This window comes from Pungitius pungitius, chromosome 8 (assembly GCF_949316345.1).
Source record: "Pungitius pungitius chromosome 8, fPunPun2.1, whole genome shotgun sequence".
Taxonomy (NCBI): Eukaryota; Metazoa; Chordata; class Actinopteri; order Perciformes; family Gasterosteidae; genus Pungitius; species Pungitius pungitius.
The window spans coordinates 3,785,742-3,809,270 of NC_084907.1; the positions used below are offsets into that span (position 1 = coordinate 3,785,742).

Below are 23,529 nucleotides of genomic sequence, written 5' to 3' on the forward strand. Positions count from 1 at the left end.
AAAAACTTATTTTAGAGTATTGATTGAAGCATTTCATTAGCAAAAATGGATGTGGAGCATTTATAAGATTCAACGCGTCCCGCGGAGGACGAAGACGATCTAAATTTATTCCAGTTCTGGGTCACAGTGAACTGGTTCAGCTGGGGGAGAATTATAATTATTTTTCCTAATGATAAAGGTGTTTTTCCTATTCCGGGGACAATTATCCCTCATACTGTTATTTATACACTATGTTGAGTAGTTGCATGACTTAATTTTTTTATTTTGATTATTTCATCAGCTTATATCTTATTTATTTAGTCTTATTAATACATTTAAATGTTGATTTACCATGCAAAGCACATCACTTTTAAGGTGTGTGTAAATAAACTAGAAACGAAGAGCTAATGATTAAAAGCCATTTTGGGGGGTTGGAGTGTTTTTACATTTGTTTCTTCCATTTATTCCTAGGCGTTTCTTTTTTGTCTTATTTGTTCATCTTCCTTTTACACGTTTTAATGTTTAAATGTCAGATCTGATCCACGATCGAGACATTCAACAACCAATGTAATCAGTTTTGTTTTTGCCTAAAAGTGGCATTAAGGGAAAATAACTACAAAAAGCAATGACATGAATAAACAGAATATAGGCTGAAATATTCAAGAAAAGAATGTTATCATCTTAAACGTGTTCCTGGAGCCGCGCAGAGCCACAGTGAAACTACCAGGTGACGTCACCGCCCTCTGGCGGCCGTCACAGTGAAGCGCAGCACTCTGATGACTTGGGTTATTTTCTAGAGGTTTATTTGACTATTCTGACATCATTCTTATTTTTTACTTTTTTCTATTTAGTTCTATATATTACTACTTGCTACCTTTCAAAATTGACATAAGCAATTCATAAAAGTAATATTGTTGCAAATCAAGCGATCCTCACTACTGGTGTTCAAACTTCTACTTTTAAGGACTTTATGTCTTTGTGAACCCTTTGTACAAATGTGGTGTCTAATTGTAGTTGTTTACCTACTTGTATGAGTCATTTCTGTTCTCTTTGATGTCTTATGGGAGTCCTTGTAGTTAAAATAATTTTGGTTCTTTTTTTAGTTTCTGGTCTTATTGATGTAATTTAAGGTGTTCAGGATCAGGAATCAGGAATCAGGAATCAGGAATTAGGAAACGTTTATTGCCATAGTATGTTGTACATACATGGAAATTGTCTTGGCGGACAATAGTTCATAGTTCTCTTGTTTCTTTTAAGACACTTGAGGTATCTTTTGTGTTTTTGAGACTCTTTATAGTTGTTTTGGGTCTCCTTCTTGTCTCTTTGCTATTTGTTTGTAGTCTTATTGAATGTTCTAATAGTTTATTTTCATTTCTTTGTAGTCTCATTGCACCTCTATGTGGTCTCATTGGACCTCTATGTGGTCTCATTGCATCTCTTTGTGGTCTCATTGCATCTCTTTGTGGTCTCGTTGCCTCTCTTTGTGGTCTCATTGCATGTATTTGTAGTCTCGTTGCCTCTCTTTGTGGTTTCATTGCCTTTTTTTGCATGTCACATACAAACACAGATGTAGAGATGAGAGGGCAAACTGTCACTGGCTCATACAGTAATTACAAATCTATACTCCCTCACACACACACACACACACACACACACACACACACACTGAGCACTGCTAGTTTTTCAGCAATCAATGAGTTACACATTCTGCTCTCAATCAGTCATCTCTGACGCCACCCTGTGATTTGATTTATTGATCGACTGACTGCTTGTTAATTTGATGAACTTGTGTAACTCTTCACTTTCACTAATTTTTGTTCAGTTGATTAACTAGTTGATTACGAGGCATTTATGACATTTTATTTACAATATGCTTAAAATGTATTTTTTATTATTTTTATTATATTACTAGCTATGTTGTGTTATAAATGACGCAATTTTTCTTGTGCATCCCGGTGTTTCATAATGACATTAAATAAGCTTTAATCCTGAGCTGCTGAAGTTCACCGGACTGCGTCAAAAGTGACTTTAGTTACATTGTTGGTGCCAGACGGGCTAACATTTTTAGTATCTTCACGCATTAGATGTCTTATTTACACTGAAGGTGAAAGACAAAGACAAAATATCAAGTGCATGTCTTCTTAATTGCCTCATTTGTGGCCGAGGTTAGAGGAGAATGGTCACTTTGATAGAAGAACTTTAAACCAGAGGTTTGCAAAAAAGCATTTATGAACATACCATGTTTGAAACTGGAAACCAAGGCTGTAACGTTAGAAGAATGGGAAAACATTGCCTGGTCTGATCGGTCAACATTTCTGCAACATTCAGATGGACGGGTCAGAATTTGGGAACCTGGCAAACCTGCTGTTCAACAGTAGAACTAAAATGTGCCCATGTTGTTGTAGTTTATTCAATTCCTGTGCTAAAATGAAATAAATAAAAAATCCCTATGTATTTATTATTATTAACGTTCACTGTGAAAGAGAGCATTTATACACTTGTACCTGTTTTAAATTATTTGTTGGTAATAAGTCCCATTTAGTATGTGGAAAATACATTTCAAAGAAAATCTACGGCGTATTAGTTTTTTTTTGTGGTGGTGGTGGTTGAAGACCAGGAATGAATAATAAAAAACGGAATAAACAAAAAATCAGTGTAGCCTAACGCACACAGCGCTGTGTCAGCTGACTCGATGGGGAACTCAGATCCGACGGCACCGGCCTCGTGGAGACAGTTGCCACGGAGATCGGCGCACGTCATCTCGTAGCGGTTGCCATGGTCCTCTCTGACGTCAAAGCCCCTCGCAAGATGCTCAGGAAACCCCCTGGCGCGGTCGCCATGGATACTGGCGGGGGGAGGGGTGGGGTTTAGAGGAAGCGGAAGTGTCAGAGCAGGCGGAAGTGGTACTGCCCTGAATACTCTGAGCAGCGAGCGGAGGACGGCTTGATAAACTCCCATCGTTCAGAGACTAAAATCGGGATTCCTTGTACGCTCAAAATGTGAGTTCACCTCCATAACGCTCGATGATTGTCTTGTACACAGGGTGAGGACGCGCTTTGGGCGGTAGCTGCAGCCCCAGCGGTGGCCCGATTCGCTGCCTCTGCGGCGGAAGGTGCCTATTGTGGTTTGGGGCTGGGTGAGAGGATTTAGGCCGAGACCAAGTAGCGAAAAATAACCCGTAACAAAATACCTGACTAGAGGTCGCTCGTTCCATTGTGTTGTATAACGTGCGTTGGATCGTTGGGGTTTTTTTTCTCTTCTTTTTCGGAAGGCCTGTGCGCCGGTCGATACCATGCGTGGTGCGCCTCCACCGTGTAGGGAGGGAGAAGCAAGCGGCACCCAAGTTTGGCCATTTTGACAGCTTAGCCGCAGCCTGTGCCATGGCCGTCGTGAAAGCACTTTTTTTTCTCCTTCGAGCATCCAATGCTAAAGTATAGCCAGGATGTGGCGCGGTGGCTAACGCGAGGCCGGTACCAAGCGTCCGCTAACACCCGGATTAGCGGCATAATTTGGCCTCATCATTCACAGTAACTGTAATTAATAACTGTCCGTAGCTTAGCTCCGTTATGGCGTAGTGAAACGACACGGAGGCTAACACACCCTCTCCATTTCCCGGGGGTTTCCTCTCCAAAAAAATGCGATTTAAATCAAAATTAATTTCTTCATCGTACAACCGGCGGATGACCGCGGAAAAAAAACGGAACACGCGTCGCATTTAACCATCCAGCCATTTCAACGTCGAAGCTCGGCGCATGACGTGCAGATTGAACTGGGTCAGCTCCCGCTAGCTCCTAGGCTAACCGTTAGCTTAAGCCCACGGCCGTGCAATGACGTCCTATTAGCACGGCGGCTAGCGCTAATCTATCTCTCCATCTTAAAATTCCGCAGGGGAATGCGACAAGGAGGGCGTAGTTGGTGGCGGGCCGAATAACCGATACCAGCCGAACACTCTCGGCCTAGCGGGCGGTTTCCAAGCTTGCTTTTTTTTTAGGGTGTGGGGAGGGGGGGTCGTTTTTTTTAATCTCAGGTCTGTTGAAGATGGTGTACCCCATTTTTTTCCCTCTCGGCGCGCATACGCTTGTTAAACCTTTAGTAGTAGGCTAGCTGACGACGGCGATGCTAATGTTGGATACCCGCCAGATGACTGTAGTACGAGAGTCGTCCTATTTTTAACCGACGTGCGGAGTCACTGCGGCGGTTAATTAAGGTTAATTTTTCGGGGGGGGGCCGGGGGGGGGGTCGACTTGTCAACCGCAATGAGCGGCGTTTAGCTCAATGCTAACTCGCGGATGCTAAAGTGAAGCAGATTAGCTCCGGAGGGCATACGCGGTTTGTCGTAATGACGGCACCGTGTAAACGCCACATGCCGCCCGGAGACTCGTTTTTCCTTTCGTCGTTTTCGCAGCAGCCTTCTTCGTGCTCTTTTACTCGCCGTCGTCAATGGTCTTTTTTTTTTTATTAACGAAAATAACTGAAAAACCTCGGCGATGAACGTTGCATCAGTGGAGCGGCTTGTCAATACAACAAATCTGAATTTTAATGGGAATTTATCCAAATAAACGCGAAGAGGCCCTTTAATTAAATAACGCACAGCTCGTGTTTGTATGAAGGAAATCCAACCTCAACCACCATTTTATAACCATTCATTATTAAGGTTCATCAATGTGTTGGGTTGTATAATTATAGGGTGTATTAACCTTTTTATGTCTTTATGTCTATGTTGACACGCCTTCTCTCACGTTCCAATAGTTATTTTCCAAATGAAAGTTGCTGCTGACAGATGCCATCTTTCGCCTCTCAGGTGACTAAATGTCACTAGTAGGACTTCATCCGAGTAGTCGCCTGCTTATTTTCTTGATAATATCGAATGTCCAGTTTTCCAGAACTTGCGTTGATGTAGCCCACGCTAAACTTCTAGACATTATCATTTTTAGTCATGGAGATTAGCAAATGAAGGGTAAAAAGGTGGCAAATTTTCTTTTTTTCAATTGTCTGACTGTTGGTTAAAAATGACATGAAGAGGTTAGACAACTTGGTTATTCTCAGATCATTTTAAAAAAATGTTTATTTGACATTGAGGAAATGCCACCATGCCTATATTTTTATATTTGGTTTGGGTAGTGCCATTTATAATCAAATTGCGTGTTGGCGGTTGACATGTAATGTAAATTATGTTATAATGATGTGGGTGTAGTTTTATTTTCTTAAAAATGATGTAATTCAATTTGCTGCTAAAACCCCTTTTCCACTTTCAGATCAAGACTTGAAACTGAATGCAAAACGAACACTGGTGAAAATTCAAACTTCTTTCTAATTGGTATTCTGACAACGGAGTAAATGGGTATTTAAATATATTATGACCCAATACGGTAATGGTTAAACATTTGTCTAGTTTTTAGGTGAAAGAATGCAACTGAAAACTATTGACAGATAATTGATTTTGCGATTCATCACTAGAGCTGTGCCATCGGTGCGCTGAGTGACCAATAATGGGCCTTCAGAGCCCATGGGCCGCAGGAAGAGTGGCGGCGGGATCAAGCTGTTAATGACGAGATATTCTTTGTCTTTCCTCCATCTTTTCAGTTGAGTGGAAGGTCTCCGGTCCTGCTGTCATAAACGTCGATACGTTGACAGGAGATATTAAAGGGTACTACATTATGTAAAAATATGTGATTCTGTGACATAATATAGGGCGATTTAACTATTAAGTGAGTTGGGGTTTTTTCCCCTTTTTCAGCTGATCAATTTAATGATAATCAAATACTAGACAATTGACTTAGGATTACTGATAGAATAACAAAACAGAAGAAAAGATGCACACCTATCTGACTTAAATAAAATGTCAAATCAAAGCTCTTTTGAATGTCCTGATGAGAACATGGCTGACCCGATGCCATCTAATGGTGGTTAAGAGGACTTCATGACGTGCAGTTTATATGTAGAAGTGAGATTTTATTTTATTATAATTAATAAAAATATTTTTAATTTAAATATGAAGGCACAAATGCTTGTGAAAAAGATTTCCAAGAGTCAGGGAGTTGAATTTGTGGCAGGACGTTGAGCCATTTGTTTTTTTTATCAAACAAAACGTTCTTAAAAGATCTGCTTGGGCCAAAGCTGCTTCTTGGCATCCGCAGGGACACAACTGATGACCCATCAACGTTGAAATTGGACCCTGCTTTTTTTTCTTAATTTCCAGGGTTCAGCAATCAATAAAACATTTCTACTAGAGGAATCGAGAACCTGGGCTATTTTAGCCTCTGTGGAAATCACTCCAGGTGTTCGAGTTGCTATCAATAACTGGCAGTTTATTTCGCACTCAGTGTAACGTTAACATGACCAGTCTTTGAAGTAATTTCTTCCCGCATTGCAGATTGACAAAAGTGGAGCTTGAAGGCATCATTTGACCTCCGTTGGCTTTTAGCTCGGCCGGTTAGCCGGGCCAGACGTGCGTTTGCTCACTGCTAGCGTTGCGATCTCTCCGTTGATTTCAACAGACGTGCACGTAGAAGTCATAGATTTGCAGGCACCGACGCGCACGTCAGCAGAAGTATCGAGCGGTGGATAGTCATGCGTACTTTCCATAGTCTAGTATTAAAGAAGACGTGTGCAGGTTGATCAAATAGACCCAGAGCTGTGGCGGGGAGTTGGTGGGTGGATGCTGCGCGGTGGGGGCCGTGGCCTACTTAGACCTACGCGTTCATCCCGCCAGAAGAAACCCCTCAGGGACGCAACCACTGGAGAGCGGGGGTCCGGGACGGAAAGGCCTTTTGACATTTTGCGAGGCGCCCTGAGGTCTTCGCGCCGTAAAATGTCAGCTTTGGTTGATTTGTAGCTTCCCGTTATTGTAACTAACTGGTTAATGTGTAAAAGGACGGGAAATGCGCTTCTCTGCAGCTCCAGTAACAAAATCGGCATCTGATTTGAATGTTTTAACTGTTGACGTCATGGCTCGTACTCCTTTTGTCTTTTTTATACTTCTGGATGGCTCCTGATATTACGATCAGTGACAGCTGAGTAATTGGCTTTTCCCTAACTGCTGTTTTAAAATCAGAATGTGTGAGCTTGCAGCCACGTGCTCGGGTTATTTTGCACTAGTGGCATCCGATTGTCCAAAATCCTTCTGTGGTCTCATCGTTTTCGTGTCCTTCTAATCGCCACTTTTATTTTTCTTGCTCGGAGAGCTGACGTCCAGACACTAACTCTGTCCTCCCCGCCCACAGCCTAAAAAATGGATAAGAACGACCTGGTGCAGAAAGCCAAGCTGGCTGAGCAGGCCGAGCGCTACGACGACATGGCGGCTGCCATGAAGGCGGTGACGGAGCAGGGCCTGGAGCTCAGCAACGAGGAGCGCAACCTGCTCTCCGTCGCCTACAAGAACGTGGTACGTGCCTTCTGCCCTGTTTGTTTGTTTGTTTTCACCCCAAAGCCTGGAGAAACTCAGGGTGCAACCACAGTCCGCTATGGATTTGGGTCATTTCACAGGTAATGTCCTCAAAGAATAAAAATAAATGTTAAATGTGTTAAAATGCTCTTTTCCTGTCGCACAGCAGCGACGTTTCCATCATTCCGGCAGCAGAATTGATGTAAAAGAGACCTCAGTACAAGAATGATGCTTCCCAGTCCAACTTCTATCAAACATATCATTCATTGACTTTTGATCAAAATGTTAAAAAACCATTTGTTCCTTTTATGCAAGACAAAGGCCTGTTTAAGATTAAGAACCATTTTCATTATTTAAAAATAAATGTTAAACATGATTATATATTTAGTACATCAGTGACAGTGAAGCATTCACGCCGACCCTCCAGTCGTATGTACTCATATTAGGCTTTTAAAAAGATCTATTTTTTTTATATCCATATCTGAAGACTCCATAAGCTTCATCCAGACGTACCACAGTTAGTAATAAGAGTTGTAATCTATATTTATTACAGACACACGTCTGTTTATTTATAGCATTCACATTCTTACAATGTGGATCTCTAGCTTTCTTCCTCTAATATGCGCAGTCCAGCTGTAGGATGAAGATGTTTTGGTCTATTTCTAAAAGGAGAAATGATGTAAGAGCAGCACTTTGTTTCAGCGCTGCTCCGTTTATCTGTGAGGTTCGACGCAGTTGTCCTCAGGACGTCTCGTGCACTGAGTGACGTTTTCATTACGTTCTGAAATGACAGCGTCCCATCATGTCATCGTTATCAGAGCGGTGTTTAATAAAAAGATGACACTGTCCTTGTATGCAGGGGAATCATTTCTACTAAATGTATTCAGCCCGAGTCTTTGCAGTACTGTGTGTAGAGATTTAGTTCTTTCTTTAATTGAAGGTGTTTTTTCTTCTTCCTGCTGGCAGGTGGGGGCCCGCCGCTCATCCTGGCGCGTCATCTCCAGCATCGAGCAGAAGACGGAGGGGAACGAGAAGAAACAGCAGATGGCCCGCGAGTATCGTATGAAGATCGAGACTGAACTCCAAGAAATCTGCAAGGATGTGCTGGTACGGAGGAGGAGGAGGAGGAGGGGGGGGGGCACTGCAGCGGAGCCCTCCTGGCTGAGTACAGAGCAGCAGCAGCAGTCACATGACTCCGACTCATTACGTTGCTGATGGCGTCAAACATTTCTTTTTTACCATCAAATGACGCCGCCGTCCTGCATTCACATTACATCGCTGGCAGCGAGGAAGGTCTTTGAATAATAAAGTTTAAGTGATGCATCAACGTGGGTCGTTGATGTGAGGATGACTCGGCAAAATTGTCAGCGGCCTAATTTGAAATGACAGGTTTTCTTTATTGGAAGTGGAGCGTTCCCGAAGTACTGAACGAGCGACTGAGTCAAATACAGATAAAAAGCCTTTGATCGGAGCCCTCGCACAGCCAGGTCACCACAGGAATTCCTCAAGGTCAAATCGGAAACGTAGCCTATTTTCCCTGCGCCTGAGCAGACTTCTAATATAATCAAGGTCACACCTCTGCAGTGAGGTGATGAAGGGAGACGCGCCGGCGCAGTCCTCAAAGCAGCACGAAATCCGTCGGCGACCTTGATTGAGATGTCGCAAAGACCAGAGCAAACGTGTGTGTGTGTGCGTGCGTGCACTGTTTATTGGCTCCTACACACTTTATAGATTTATATATTCGTGTGTATGTGAGAACATGATTTTGAGACGCTGCGGACTGCTGGCTGGAAACCAGAAACCGTTTTGTGGTCGATTGCACGGCTCAGTCAGTGCAGCTCGCTGAGTGGGCACCGACAAGCTGGCGGAGGAGGAGGAGGAGTAGGATGGGGGGGAGGGGGGGGGCTTCTGAATCCGTTCGAAATGCCGGATGTGGTGATATTCGGGTGTTTAAAGGAGCGTTGTTTGGAGCCGCCCTGCTGCCTCCGGCGTGTTTTCTGTTGTTGCAGCTGTGTTCTGACCCACAATGCCGGAGGAGGAAGTGTGTCTCTGCTTTGTAACAGTGATGTGACCTCATCAGTGATCAACACCAGTACTGCGATCCGTAACTCCATAACTTCTATTTGCTGTACATCTAGATATATTTGTGTGTGAGCCCTTGTGGTCTCGTGTGTTTCAGAATCTGCTCGACAAATTCCTCATTGCCAACGCGAGTCAGGCGGAGAGCAAGGTGTTCTACCTCAAAATGAAAGGAGACTACTTCAGATACCTGTCGGAGGTGGCATCCGGGGACGCAAAGAAGGGTGAGCGCGGGCACGCCGTTATTCAGGCGCTTGTTGACTCGGGCCGGGGCACCTGGGTAATAAAACAGATGTCCGGTTAATAATTCTTTTTTTTAATGATCAAAAGAGGCTCCCGTCCAACCTAAGCCACATGTTCCTAACGTATCTGTAAATAGTGCACCGGGGCTGTAGTATAACTATTGTATTAAAGTCAAAGGTCAATTAAAGTGTTATTAAAAGTAATTTATACTCATGTTTATACCTCCAAAAAATGTGTAACATTTGCATCAGCCTCAGCTGTGCTTTGTATTTAATGCATAACATGCATGTTACCATCCTAAACGTGCCGATCAGCTGGTTTACTCGAACAGCAGAATAACTGTGGGTGTGTTTGTTGTTGGTGGTGAAGACACGGTGGAGAACTCTCAGCAGGCCTACCAGAACGCCTTCGACATCAGCAAGAAGGACATGCAGCCCACACACCCCATCCGGCTGGGCCTGGCCCTCAACTTCTCCGTCTTCTTCTACGAAATCCTCAACTCGCCCGAGCAGGCCTGCACTCTGGCCAAGCAGGTCAGCGCTTCGTTTCACGTAGTTTATAGTTTCAAATAAAGATGCCTCTACCAAGAAGATATAAAACCCCCACAGCTGTGTTTTTCCTTTCATCTGATATCTGTCTAGTCATTAAATAAGTTAAATACTGACAACCATTTGTACTCTGGAGGCACGCTAAGCCCCGCCCTAAGGACCCCCTTCTTTATGGTCTGACCGGTGTCTTCTCCCCCCCCACCAGGCCTTCGACGAGGCGATCGCAGAGCTCGACACCTTGAACGAGGACTCGTACAAAGACAGCACGCTGATCATGCAGCTATTAAGGGACAACCTCACTGTGAGTGCTGTTGTGTGGTTTCCTACACGTAGTCGGTCATTTGCACTTAATTATACTTTGCATAACTATACTTACCTAAATGCATACATCTGTCTTGTCTTTCTCCAGCTGTGGACATCAGAAAACCAGGGCGACGAGGGCGAGACCGGCGACGGAGACAACTAGAGCGCACACTTCACTGTTGACCCATGACCCCACTCTCCCCCTCCTCCTCTTCCTCTGGTCTCTCTTCCTCTCTCCCCTCTTCTTCCTTCTCTTCGTACACATAAAAAAAAGCCCTGTTCATCCTACCCACCTCCCTCTTTTTCGTCGTCCTTTTTCAAGCCCGGCCTCCCCCGACTTCCCTTCTGTATAACCAACAGCATGAATAGTACCCCACCTTCAGACAGATTATTCAATAAATAAAAAAAAGAAATGGAGGAGGTTTGTGAAAGCTTGTCCCATCAGCCTAAATCTCCTCCTCCTCCTTTTTCCTCCCCCTCTATCTTGGCACTCCAAGGCTGTCCGGTGGACTAAAGGTCAGCCTCGTCTTCTAACACGCAGGGAGGGGTTTTATCCAAAATTTAACAAATTGAATAAATGTCTTTTTAAAAGCCCACAATTCCATTTTTTTTTTTAAATCTCCACTTCTTCCCTTCTGTCCTCGTCCCTCTGTCCCAACTTCTCCCCTCCCTCGCTCTATTGAGTTAACGCACTTATAGACACCCCCCCCCCTCTTTGAGTTAACGCTTAGTTGCCCCTCCCTCCTCGTTTGGCTTTTTCTTAGTGTACTGGCGAATGGCTGGTTTTATTCCACTTTAAACAAACCAACACAAAAGGTTATTAAACTGTCCGTTTATTTTCAACAAACCCTGTGATGCTTAGTTCTTGCTCCTCGTTGTGATGGTGTAAAGGCTGCGTCCGGATGGGAGGGGGTTGTGTTTAGAGCTGAGGTTTATACAGAAGGGTCCTCCCACAAGGCTTTATTGTGACACTGACGCGTCTAAAACAAACGACAAAGCGTTTTAACCTGCTGGTAAACACTCGCCTTCTCTTTCCAACTGAGACCCGGCGGTTTTTATTCTACGCACGTCTGCTAGATCTGAAAACACAATAAAAACATTTCAAAAAGCATACATTCCATCTTAATGTTTGTAGAAGGAGGAGCTGTCCTCCATCCTGGATCCTCCTCCAGGCAACATCTGTACTGCTCTCCCCAAATGTAATTTCCCCTTTTTTTGTGTCTTAACAAATCAAACTTTTTTCTGTTTTTCATTTTTTGAGTACTGTAAAATTCTAAAAGGTTTTGAGCTAAACTGTAAATCTGTCTTTTGGAGAAAGGATGATTAGTTAACAGCTGTGATCGCAGAGAGAACCCTGAAGCCGTATCAGTCAGCTCCACAACTCTTCATTATATTCCTGCCCTTCCTCCTCCTCCTCACGCCTAAAGTTTAGACTCCCTGCCTCTGCTTATCCACCATGTGAATCCACACAGAGCCGAGGGGGGGGGAGGGGTGTGTCTCTGTGGACGGACACTCCTTGCTTCCTCATTTCCTAAATACCAACGGTAGTTTGAGTTCATCAGCTGCTCTTCAAACTAAAATAGTTAGAGCCTCAGTTTTTACCTTTGGGGAAAAAATATGTAATGACATTAATTTAACTATTTTCAAACATTTACATCTTTAAAAACAACCACAGGAAATGTTGAACCAAATCAAACTGCTTACCCAAGTTGACTCATTTAGAAATGGTTTGAATTTAAACTCATTCTTTTTAAATGAGGAAGCAGTTGGAGTCCACAGCAGGTACGCCCGTGGAAGGAATCTCCCCGGCAACTGATCAACCAATCATCCGTTGCTCAAGCGAGATCCCCAAAAAAATGCATAGTGTCAATTATTTTGGGGGATCTAATCTTTGAGACCCTCAAAAAAATCTGATTCAAACCGCTTTGACCCGCCAAAATAAAAGATCACACAAAGATGAGGAAATAGGACCTTTTCCTTTTTTTTTTACCTCAGTGTCACAATAAGCTTGTCACCCACCATCTTGACATTCCACTTGGTAGGTGTAGAGAAGTCATGTGTCTCAATGTTTTTGTTTTGTTTCTTTTGCTGGGGACAAATGTTTTCCTGCACTGAAGTACAAAAGGTTAAAAAATAAAATAAAAAATGATTTCCCCCCCCCCCCTCCCCTGCCGCTCTTTTTCTCGTTAGCTGAACAAAAAAGGCAGTTATTCTACGCTTTATAAGGAAATAAAAAAAAAAATATCCCATGCAGTAGTGAATGTGGCACCGAGCCTGTCTGTATATCTGGTATCTCAAATAATTTTGTTTTTACTGACCAGTATTATGCTTAAAATAAAAAGGAAAAAAAAAAAATAACCCCAAAAAAAAAAAGTTTGCTTCTGTGACGGTTTTATTGCACGTTGTGGTGAAAATTTAGATTTTAGCTTGACACAAAATAATAAACTACAAAAAAACAAATGACCCCTTTGACACCCCCTCCCACCCCCTATCCCCACCTGGTTATTGAAGTAATCCTAGATTTGTGTATGTCTTTTAAAAAACTCAGACTCTAGTTTCACCTTTCATGTTATGAACAGGACAAAAATGTAAAAGACAATTTAAAGTGAAATAAAGGTTTTATCAGTTCCGAATGAACCCTGTTCTGTTTATTATCCCCACTAGTCTGGTAGTTCTTCTTACTTTTAATCTTCATCTCAATCTTCCACGAGGAAAGGTTCTCGTGTTGGACGCTGAAAGGATGATTTTGGAATCTTTTCACTTTTAGCTCCTTGTGGTCAAAACAAAGCCTCCAGACTCCACTGATCAAACCCGGATTTAACCTCTGACCCCCATGAGGCCGTGGTCTCCGCTTAGTTTGCGTAAATGTCCAACACTTCAACCATCGAGGGCTCAAATTTAGGGGCCAATTGGACCAACGGCTCCACGCTCCTGAGGTTCTGATTGGGTTTTCTTGATGGAGTCTGGTGGCTCAGGGGAGTGAGGTAAAACTGGAATTAATCTATAGTATAAGGTTAATCACTGATATGTTTAGGCTCCTCCCCTCAAATTTAAATATTTAGAGTAACAGGCTGATCTCCTGGATGATGTCTGGCTTTTAAACCTATTTTGCATGTAACTTTTTAAAATGATGATTAAAGAATGATGCATGTGCAGAGGACCAGAAGACAGACCTGAATCACCATTCATCTGATCCTTTACTTTTTACTGACGTCACCTGGTAAGCGGTCGGGTGTGAGCGGGACGGCCTTTTGCTGCAACGTATCACGTCACCATGGCAACGTCAAAAAAAGATGATATTCAATTGTGGGTATTTATGTGAATGTTTTTACTGTCAAAACAGCTGCAATGACTAATTCATATTTGATGAATAAAGGAGTGTATATCATTAGATTTCATGTGTGTTAGTTCCATCTCTGTATATTTGATATGTTGGTCTAAACACGCATGTGCCGTCCTCTTTGGCATTGCGATGAATTGTGGGGAATTCCCTTCAGTAATAAAAGGCTCAAAATGTCACTCGATTACCGTATGTGGCCAGAAGGGGGTGCTGTTTATCGAAAGTCAAAGCATTTAGGCCTTGAAAGCCAAGGACTAGTTTAGAGTTTCGTGCGGAAGAGTTTTCTATTGGTGGAAGAAGTGTGTGTGTGTGTGTGTGTGTGTAATGTGTGCGTGTGTCCGTGTGGGTCATGTTTCCTTGTGTTACACAGTCTTATTTGATCCACATCTCATTTCTTCGGGGTGAAGCCGACCCGCACAGCTCTGCTTCAGGACCAACCAAAGGTAAATGAAGGTATTTTACTCTTATCTTGACGTGTCACTGAGTTTTTTTTTTCATCTCTTGTTCATGTTGGTTCAGTTGTCTCTATTAGACTTTCTTTTTGCTTTTACAGCTGAATGGAAAAATAAAATATCTAAAACTCCCAAACATTATCCAGATATTGGTGATTGTTTTCAAGAGGTTCGACTGAATTTCTAAATGAGGCTCTTTTTTCAGGTGATGCTGACGACTCAGCACCAGAACTGCTACCGAGAGCAAATCCAGAAGGAGACGTTGACCCGTTTGGCCTGGAAGAGCCGCTATGCCGACCTCTACCCGTCCTGCCGCGGCTCAGAGCCGACCCGGCGGCCTCCCGCGCCGAACCCGAAACCCGCTTTCACGTAAAGCTGCGTAAACAATAAAAAGCGTTAATATTATACATTGTACCGTGGGTACCAGTGAGGAATCTCCAGTTTATATGCTCCGCCCACCAGAGCAGTCCTGCCTCCCGTTCCCAGGACAACCGAGAAGCAGAGCGAGCTTCCTCCTTCTCCTCCTCCTCCTCCTCCTCCTCGTCTGCCCGGGCTCCCTCTCAGAGTGGCCCCTCTGATGAGGCCGGTGTCTCCTGAGACCAGAAGCGCTCTCTATCAGGACTCCTCGCACCATGTACGAATCCCCGGGACACTGAAACCACAGATAAGGTTCATCCCAGCAACACGCAGGGTCTTCACTTCTTCATTGTTTAAAGCCAAATCTGTAACGATGGCTTGGAGAGGCGATAATGGAAAAAGATTTGTGAGGCGTTTAGCTGACACTTATTACTTCTGACCTGAAAATGAACTATAATGTGTTAAACCAAGCGTTCTCCGCAGGGGAAGGGGCGGAGCCTCTACCTGCAGAAACGTGGCCACGTGAGGCCGGAGGAGAAGTTTGACTTCCCCTTGCTCTCGTCCTGGGAGTACGGCTGGAGGCTCGGTGAGTTCAGGGCCTCAAAACCTGCAGGAAAGGATGGTGTGGTGAAGGGTCACCTTCGGTATTTCAGAACCCGGCGCCTTATGTTAAAGTGGCTAATTGGGACGACGCTGGTGTTTGATGTTGGTTTCAGTGGTGAGAAGGGGAGAAGGTGTTTAATTCTCTGCAGGGTTTCTTCCATCAAGTTGTCAGACATTGACAATCTGAACTTGGTGAACCTGGGTGACCAAAGGCCCCTTTTTAGTGGACACTTGTATTGATGCTGCTAGCTGATATCCTTAGAAATGTTGCTCCATTCAGCATTTAGACACAAAAACATTGGAAAATAAATATATTAAAGAAAACTTTTTAATTAAAGTGAAATATAAATCTATACCAAATAAAGCAACTTAAAGAATATAGCAACTAAAATTTGATTTTTAAAATACACGATGAATACATTGCTTTAGTGTATTTTGTTACATCCAATGCTGCAAGCTGGTACATGGAAAGCCTTTCAACCATCTAGATTTTAGCTATTAACTTTCATAAAAGATCTAAAAGAGTCTACAGCCATGCTAGCAGCTCTGTGATTTCAAAATATCCACCGTATGGCAAATTCTTGAGAAAACTGTTTTTATCTGCGTTTAAGTTAAAAGCGTATATCTGTGAATTCTACACATTCTTCCTTTGTTGCTGATCAGCTGTTTTCTCTGTCTGCATCCTCAGGTGACCACACGCTGGATTACAAGACTCCGTCCCGCGCCAAGTCGTCGGTGGTGAAGAACACCTTCTATGCCCGGAACGGCGTCTTCAGCCGCCCATCGGCCACCGACGCGCTGGCCTTTATGTGATGAACACCATTTATCTTTGTTTTAAGAAAAAAACCTGAAATTGGCAACCCGCTCAATGTATTGTTTCCAACTTCTGGAAAAGGAGTTGAAAATATTGTTAATTATTTAAAAGGAATTGTATTCTAACATTTTTTGTTTGGGTAATTTGATTAAAACACGAGTGTCAGATGTTAGACACAACATTTTGAACAATTATGTTGTGTTTTTTGCATCTTTGCTTCCTGTAACCATCCACTTTTCTGTTAGGTTAAGTGTCTACAGACCTGACACTGTGTGATGGATAAATAATGCACACCTGGCCAGGTTTCACTCACAAAGGTGTACACTTGATACCTTCTTTAAACAGCGAGCCACCAGAGGAAATGTTACACACCACAACGTTAAATATTTGATATCAGTCAGTAACTACAGTATTCCTCCGCCAAGCAGTGTAGTTTTGTAAAGATGTATTCATGAACAAAGTGTGAACTTATTTCATGTTTGGATAAGAAGTTTATTATAAAATAAATCAGCATGATCTTCACCTACTTGATTATGTCACCAGACCATAAAGCAGGCCATACTTGAGGGCGGGGTTTACTGTGATTGACAACTTACCTTAAGGTTGTATGGTGTGGAGCTGTGTTTTATGTTTTAAATTTACCTCTTTTCAGTTCATTTGAACAGTTTCGGTAAATTTCTTATTCAGCATTGCTTAGTATTTAGCTCCTCCCTCTCACGTCACTTCTGGCTGCACAAAAACAAGATGGCAACTCCAGTCCAATAAATTATGCAACGGTGACCAAATTCACTTTATGTATGAATGATTTAACTACTTTTCTATATTAACTAGTACTCCAACATCACTAATGCAAGTAGTTAGTAGTTCATGCAACAGACAGCAGTGTCACTGTTGAGCCAATCTTTATTAATTCTGTTGATTTAATTGATGTAAACATCTCCCCCTAAAAGCCGTCTGTGATGTCACCGACAGCGGTTGGACGAATCGAGGGGCGGGGGCAAGGGGGTTTGGTCTTCGGTCGGTCGGGCCCTCTACTCAGTGGGCGACACCAGGAAGCCGGTGAAGGTGTGGCTGGTGCTGCTCTGGCTGGTCACGATGTTGTTGTACCTGGTGGTCTGCAGAGATACCGTCTCCCCGGCACGCAGCTCCAGGACCGCCGAGCCGGAGGTGACCAGGAAGCCCTCGGACGAGTCGCACATGGTCAAGCCGCTTTCACTGCCCTTCATCAGCTTCAGACACACCTGGGTGGCGGGTAAAGCTTTCACTTAAAGGAGACAGACAAACTAGAGAGACACCGTCGGATGAGTTTTGTGAGGAGGACTCACTCGGCTCTTTGCTGAAAGGTGGTAACTGAAGAAATAGATCCCTGCGATGACGCATGTGAACTTCCCCTCAGTCATCGATTCTCCTTTAAACCGGTCACCCAGGTCCAGAATCTCACTGAGGGAAAAACACTCACCCATAAAAGTGTGTGTATTATATTGTAATCTAAATGTTTGTTGTGAGTTGTGAGATGGGTTGCCTTGTGTTTCTAGGTTGCTTTCAATCAAATTTGATCGAACACACAGTTGTGACGAAGCACATTTGTTTTCATGATGTATTTTCTCTTCCAAATTTAACTTTGAAAGTTTGTATACTTAATATGTTTGATAGAGAGTGCATTTCTTTTCATTTTATTTTTAATGACTGTGCCATATCAACATTATGGTAAACATTTACTGTAATTATGAAACCACAACCAACGTGAGATAATCTGATCTTTATTTCATTGTGTTTTCTTCAGCACTGACCTGTCGAAGTGGATGTCGGTGTCGACCTGGGGCGCCTGTGGTATCACCCGTTTGTGGGAGAAGAAAGATTTCTGCTGGTTGAACGGGTTGAAGGGACTCCCTTTCTGCCCCGGAGAGCCCGGAGTACCGGGATGCCCGCGGAGGCCCATGTCCCCCTTCAGCCCTGGCCGTCCTGGGGGGCCCGGCAGACCCGTCGACCCCTTGTGGCCCCTAAAGGGCTGAGCTGCCTCACCTGCTCACACAGTGACACACTCGTTGGGTATGGGGGAAGATTATTTTTTTTTCATGGAAAAGGGTAAAAGGGTGGAATGAGAGGAGGGGGGGTCCGTTGGTTGTATTCCGAAGCCACCCCACCAGATGGTGTAAAACCCTCCTGCCCTGCTGTCTCTTTAAATCCAACTTGTAAATTCAAAATGTAAATTCAAGATTGAATATTTGGTTCAAAGTTGTTTTTTTACTGTTCACTGAACCTGAGAAAACATGTAAAAAAACTTAAAACATTAAGTTCAACCAACAACTGCTCTGTAATGCTCACACATCAGTGATATTCACAACCAATATGAAGGAAAACCGATCGTTTAAAAAGTAATCAATATCCGGTGGGAGCTCACCAGGATCTCCCCTTGCTCCTTTGGGACCGTTGTTGCCGTTGGGCCCGTGGGTCCCAGGTATCCCAGGGACCCCTCCTCCGAGGCAGGACTGTGTGACCACGAGGCCGATGTGAACGAGGAGCAGAAATGCTGCAGTACTGCAGCTCAGCCACCAGGGAGCCTGATTCAAACACACACACACACACACAAACCTCTTTCCGTCACCAAGGGAGGACCGCACACTTTAATCTTAGTCACTGACAATTATAGAAACAATCTGAGGTTTACACATGTATGTTGCTGTTGTTACTTATTGTATTGTTTTCTATATGTTCACCTGCTGGTAAAGAAATGGTTTTCTTTTTTGTCATTGTTCTTCGCTGTACTTCTAATTCTCTTTAAGTAATCTAAGAGCAAAATAAGCGTATAATATATTGTACATGTACGTGTACTTGCCAATACAACTGATTCAGGTTTATTAACAGAAAAACACAAATTGATGTAATAGGGCTGACATTTGAAATACAGATACAAAATGTAAAATGATATGGAAGGTTTTGTAAGGCTTAAACTGACAACAACTTTACTTGGTCTTAAGATCGTCTGTTTCTGATTTCGTATATGCAGAATAACCCTTGTCGGTTCACATATCTCTACCTTTGTCTGTTCTTTGGTTGTGTAGAACACAAAAGTCTCACCATTCTACAAGCTGAGATGAAGAGCCGAGATGAAGAGCCGAAATCAATATCCGAGATGAAGGGCTGAGATAAAGATCTGTTTCATCCACGGCTGCAGCTCAGTCTGAAAAAAAACACACAAAAAAACAAGGAAGTGAAAGGGTTTCAGAGAGCTGTGTTGATGTTCATAGTGATGTTTTTAGGATACCGATTTACTGACATGATAATGAAGCGATTTTAGATGTTGAAATCAATCCAAGTACATATCCTCACACACTGTACTTTCAGACAAACCTTTACTCACTTTACATTAGATAAATATTCTACTTTTAGTCACTAAAACACATTAATCTGACACGTGGAGTTCATGGAGATCATGAAGTTGCGGCTTCAAATTTTACGCCAGTCGGAAGACATTTCATTTAATTTTAGTTTCCTCTAAGATTGTTTGAGGTCCTTCCTTGTAAATATGTGATTATTTTTATTGCATTTATCTTACCAAACGAATAGCTCATCAGAGGAAGTGAAACTCTGTAACAAGAAGTCATGAAGAACTCTGATGAAGAACTGATGATACAGCATCGTTGAATATTTCAGATCTGAAAAATATTTCCTCCAAATATACATTTTGTTCTGATTTCCTCTGAACTTCCTCTTTGTTGTTTCTGTTTTACTGGCAGTTTATTCCCATGGAAATTGGTATCTGTTCCACAAAATATTTTATTTTATCAGAGTGGATGTTCTTTTTTTAATTGGCGGTTCACATCCTGTCTTCTCCATGTCCCATGTCCAAGTGTCCCTGAGCAAGACAACCAAACCCTAACTGCTCCCCGGGCGAATGTAAACCATGGGTTAAAAATGGAATGTAAGTGGCTTTGGATAAAAGCGTCCGCTAAATGACATGTAATGTAAAGTAATAATGACTAAATTTGCCAGTTTGTCCTTTTGTATTTGTATTTCTGTTTTTTATTTTTGAAAGTTTGGAACAAAAAGCTTTTTCTTTACTTGTAAAATGTCTTCCCTTGATGACTCTTGTTTTTATCTGAATCATGTTGTTATCCCTTGTGCATGAACTACAATTAATAATAATGTAGCAATCTCTACAATTGGAAGAGTTTTGACTCTTAGGATTAATGTTGTTTTCTTAGATAGACGTTTGATTTATGGTTATTCAAGCTGAATCCACATGTACAATGTTTTCATTGGCACAAAATACATCCAAAAAGAAAGCAAACGCAGACAAACAGCCGACAGGATGAAGGTAAATCTACTCGAGGTGATGAAGAGGAGACGCCGTCCAATTTGTCAAACTGATCCAACAACGGGCAACAAGTCAAAGTGATGTAAATTGGTTAAAAAATAGTTGTGTCTACAAATGTCATGGAAAAAATGACAATTTTTTTTTACAGCAAATGAAAAAACAACACAAGAACAGAGGTTTTTATGTTTTTATTTGTCTTTATTTGGTTCAAATGATCGGATTACTGTTTATACTCTTGTAAACAAACGCACAGAAACATCGAGTTATTTGTCCCTGTGATCGTTCTGGCTTTGTTGCAGCAATAGATTACTATGTAACATTACCTGGATACAAAGGAAAATAAAATGTGTAATGTGTAAGTCATTTGAAAATGAGGTTTCATCCTTGTTGGGAAGTAAGGGTAGGGTGCATAAATTCAGACTTGTTGCTGTTATAAGAAAGCTGTGTGGTGTCAATGAGCATGCAGCAGGAAGCCGGAGAAGATGCTGAAACCTTGGGGTTTTCCCCTCATCCCTCTGTAGTCTTTGGTCTCCAGCCAAACCTCCTGACCCTGAGACAGGTAGACTGCCAGGCTGCCAGAAGTCACCTGGAATACGTCAAAATATAACAATACTTAATTGACTTTTAGTCACTATCGGGAACATTTGGTGGAGCGCCGCCACATTCGATGACGTAAAAATATCTTTCACGGCCTCACCTGTCTCCTGACACGGCGATGATCGCAGAAAGATGCCAGCAGCGTCTGGTCGAGCATCATCAGCACACACAGCCGGTCCTCCAGAGACGCGTGGTACACAAAGTAGTACGTCCCGGGGACCCGACACCTGAAACACACAAACTCAACACTTTAAATCGTTTTATTATGCTTGGCTTGTTACAGCTTCAGTCCAGACTGAAATGAAACTCTATTTAATTATTGGATTTCACGAAATTCATCTTTCCCAGAGGACGAATCCTACTTACTTTGGTTGACTTTATAGCGCCAGCTTGAGGTCGCAATTATTATTATCCCTACTTTAGAATGGATTGTAATGGCATTTGGTCCATCACGTTCTATCATAGTCTGTACCGACCATTTAAGCCTTTGAACTGGCTGACTTTGCCGCCGTCTTGGATCAAGGCCTTCGCACTTTTAACGGCAGCTATTCTTAATGCTCAGGAGTGACGTAGAGACACATGTCTGCTAGAAACCTATCAATCACTGTCTTTCCCCGCCTTAAACAGCTTAAATGCTCCTGCTTTGTGGTCGGATGAAGTAAAAACCAGAGATTAAGACCATGAACTAATGTTTACAATAAAAAGCATATGCATAGTGAGTATAATGTTCAATTCAAGATGACAAATGATCACACAAACTAAGACCAATTAAATGAAATGAGGCTTCTTACAAGAAATGCCCCGTTAATGTGTTGTAGTCGTCGTTGATGTTGGTGATGACTTTGGTGAAGCGAATGACGCTGCTTTTCTCCGGGTATTCGTTGGTTCCTCGGGCCACACTGAAGGCCGCCTGATGCTGGACCCCAACAACCCTGCAGGCCGCAGACACAAAAATACCAACGGATACTCAGAGCAGAATCTACCCGCTGGTTAAACGACATCAGCAAAGACACAGGAAGGTCATTCATATTTCGTACCCCGGTTCTCCTGGTTCCCCCGGACGGCCCCCGACCCCCGGCACCCCGGGTTCCCCCGGATCTCCGCTCTGTCCTCGTTTGCCGGGAAACCCCGTCTGCCCCGTATCCCCCTTCTCCCCCTTTTGAGGGGCGAGGCCGCCGTGCAGAACCGCTCCTGTTGAACGAGCGACATGCTGACATGTTGAAACACACTAAAGAACGCCGTGCTGACCTCCTGCTGCGTCCAACAGTTTGATCTGAAGCTATGCGCCAAGAAGTTACGGCATCCATGTTTGGTTTGTTTATCGCTGTTTCAGCGGCGACGGACAGCTGATGACAGATGGCGTGCCGGGTTGGGTCAAACCATCCTACTGACTATGACTATGAAATTATTTTATAAAACTAAGGATTTTTGAATTTGTATTTTCCTGTACCCACTGAAGTGCCTTCATGTGCCCCATTTGAGAACCATGTGAAGGATTAATCAAACCATCAAAGGATGTTTTTGTTACCTGTCTCTCCTTTGTCTCCTTTATCTCCGTCACGGCCGTCTCTGCCAGGTAGCCCCGGAATACCTGAGGACAGAGAGGCAGGTGAAGGAAAGAAGACAATAAGGTACACGTACACTAACATGGCGCGTACCCACCTGGCATCCCATGCATCGCTGCTGCCTGGCAGGTCTCCATAGCCACCAGCAGGGGCGTGGCCGCCGAGAGCAGGACGACAAGGCAACAACGAGCGAGCATTGTGACCAACCTCACAGGTAAGAAGGAAGTGGGGAAAGAGAAGTGATTTGAACAAGAAGAGAGCAATTCAGGAAAGGAGAGAAGGAGTAAACTTGAGGGGAGGAGAATACAGTAAATAGGACAGAAGGGAAGTAACTTAGAAGATAAGCAGACAAGAAGGGAGAAAAGGTGACTGAAAGAATGTGAAAGAATCAGACAAGAAGCTGAAAGGAGGAAAGGAGAGAAGGAGGTAAGGAAGCAAGACAAAAATCAGGGCATCACCAGATTCCTTGGTTCAAATGACTGTCATTGACTTCAAACTTATCAGATAGAATAAATAATGATAAAATATGTATATATGTATATATATATACATATATACATGTAACTCACCTGATACAACTAAACTTGCTCTATAATTTCTAAGCGAACTAGCATGAAGTCTCTGCCACCGGAGGAGAAAATCAACGATAAAATCCAAAGATTCAGCAGCTTCTACGCCTGGAAATTATTTTCAGAGCTCCTGTAATGAAGTTTGAATTTTGGGGAAGTTCTTGAGAGCTGGAGGGACGACCAAAGGAGAGAGAGAGAGAGAGAGAGGAATTAAAATGATGATTCTTTACACACATACAACGAGGAGGTTGACTGGTCCACAAGGCAAAGAACCAAAAGTTTCCCAAAAAGAAGAAGTGTGCGAAAAAAACAAAAGGTTTCACTTCTTTAATCTTCGGATGGGTCACATGAAACTTTTTAGTTAATGTATAAATGAAA

At 43.0% G+C, this 23,529-nt stretch overlaps 4 protein-coding genes across 5 annotated transcripts; 2 read left to right on the forward strand and 2 right to left on the reverse strand.

Moving 5' to 3' along the window:
- The first annotated feature begins 2,822 nt into the window (after positions 1 to 2,822).
- On the forward strand, positions 2,823 to 13,173 carry ywhaba (tyrosine 3-monooxygenase/tryptophan 5-monooxygenase activation protein, beta polypeptide a). Of its 2 annotated transcripts, none has more exons than XM_037491068.2 (7): positions 2,823 to 2,978; positions 7,203 to 7,363; positions 8,330 to 8,470; positions 9,543 to 9,666; positions 10,055 to 10,218; positions 10,439 to 10,534; positions 10,643 to 13,173. In XM_037491068.2, the coding sequence occupies exons 2-7, from the start codon at positions 7,211 to 7,213 to the stop codon at positions 10,697 to 10,699; spliced, it is 735 nt and encodes a 244-aa protein (XP_037346965.1). In that variant the 5' UTR covers positions 2,823 to 2,978; positions 7,203 to 7,210; the 3' UTR covers positions 10,700 to 13,173. The 2 variants fall into 2 exon arrangements, with proteins under 2 accessions (XP_037346965.1, XP_037346966.1); XM_037491069.2 differs by lacking the exon at positions 2,823 to 2,978 and adding an exon at positions 5,579 to 5,626.
- A 1,032-nt stretch (positions 13,174 to 14,205) lies between these two features.
- On the forward strand, positions 14,206 to 16,712 carry LOC119230080 (inverted formin-2). Its single transcript, XM_062564144.1, has 5 exons — positions 14,206 to 14,319; positions 14,534 to 14,697; positions 14,791 to 14,962; positions 15,169 to 15,271; positions 15,977 to 16,712. The coding sequence occupies exons 2-5, from the start codon at positions 14,537 to 14,539 to the stop codon at positions 16,099 to 16,101; spliced, it is 561 nt and encodes a 186-aa protein (XP_062420128.1). The 5' UTR covers positions 14,206 to 14,319; positions 14,534 to 14,536; the 3' UTR covers positions 16,102 to 16,712.
- Positions 16,713 to 16,987: 275 nt separating this feature from the next.
- LOC119230078 (complement C1q subcomponent subunit B-like) lies at positions 16,988 to 19,283 on the reverse strand. The gene is made up of 5 exons (XM_037491070.2): positions 19,181 to 19,283; positions 18,504 to 18,663; positions 17,893 to 18,124; positions 17,428 to 17,542; positions 16,988 to 17,343 (listed from the first exon to the last, which is right to left on the reverse strand). Exons 1-5 carry the CDS (start codon positions 19,181 to 19,183, stop codon positions 17,134 to 17,136), a joined length of 720 nt encoding a protein of 239 aa, XP_037346967.2. The 5' UTR covers positions 19,184 to 19,283; the 3' UTR covers positions 16,988 to 17,133.
- Positions 19,284 to 20,593: 1,310 nt separating this feature from the next.
- On the reverse strand, positions 20,594 to 23,410 carry LOC134132290 (complement C1q subcomponent subunit C-like). The gene is made up of 7 exons (XM_062564061.1): positions 23,152 to 23,410; positions 22,680 to 22,982; positions 22,546 to 22,608; positions 22,055 to 22,208; positions 21,809 to 21,949; positions 21,118 to 21,244; positions 20,594 to 21,006 (listed from the first exon to the last, which is right to left on the reverse strand). Exons 2-7 carry the CDS (start codon positions 22,777 to 22,779, stop codon positions 20,872 to 20,874), a joined length of 720 nt encoding a protein of 239 aa, XP_062420045.1. The 5' UTR covers positions 22,780 to 22,982; positions 23,152 to 23,410; the 3' UTR covers positions 20,594 to 20,871.
- Positions 23,411 to 23,529: the final 119 nt, after the last annotated feature.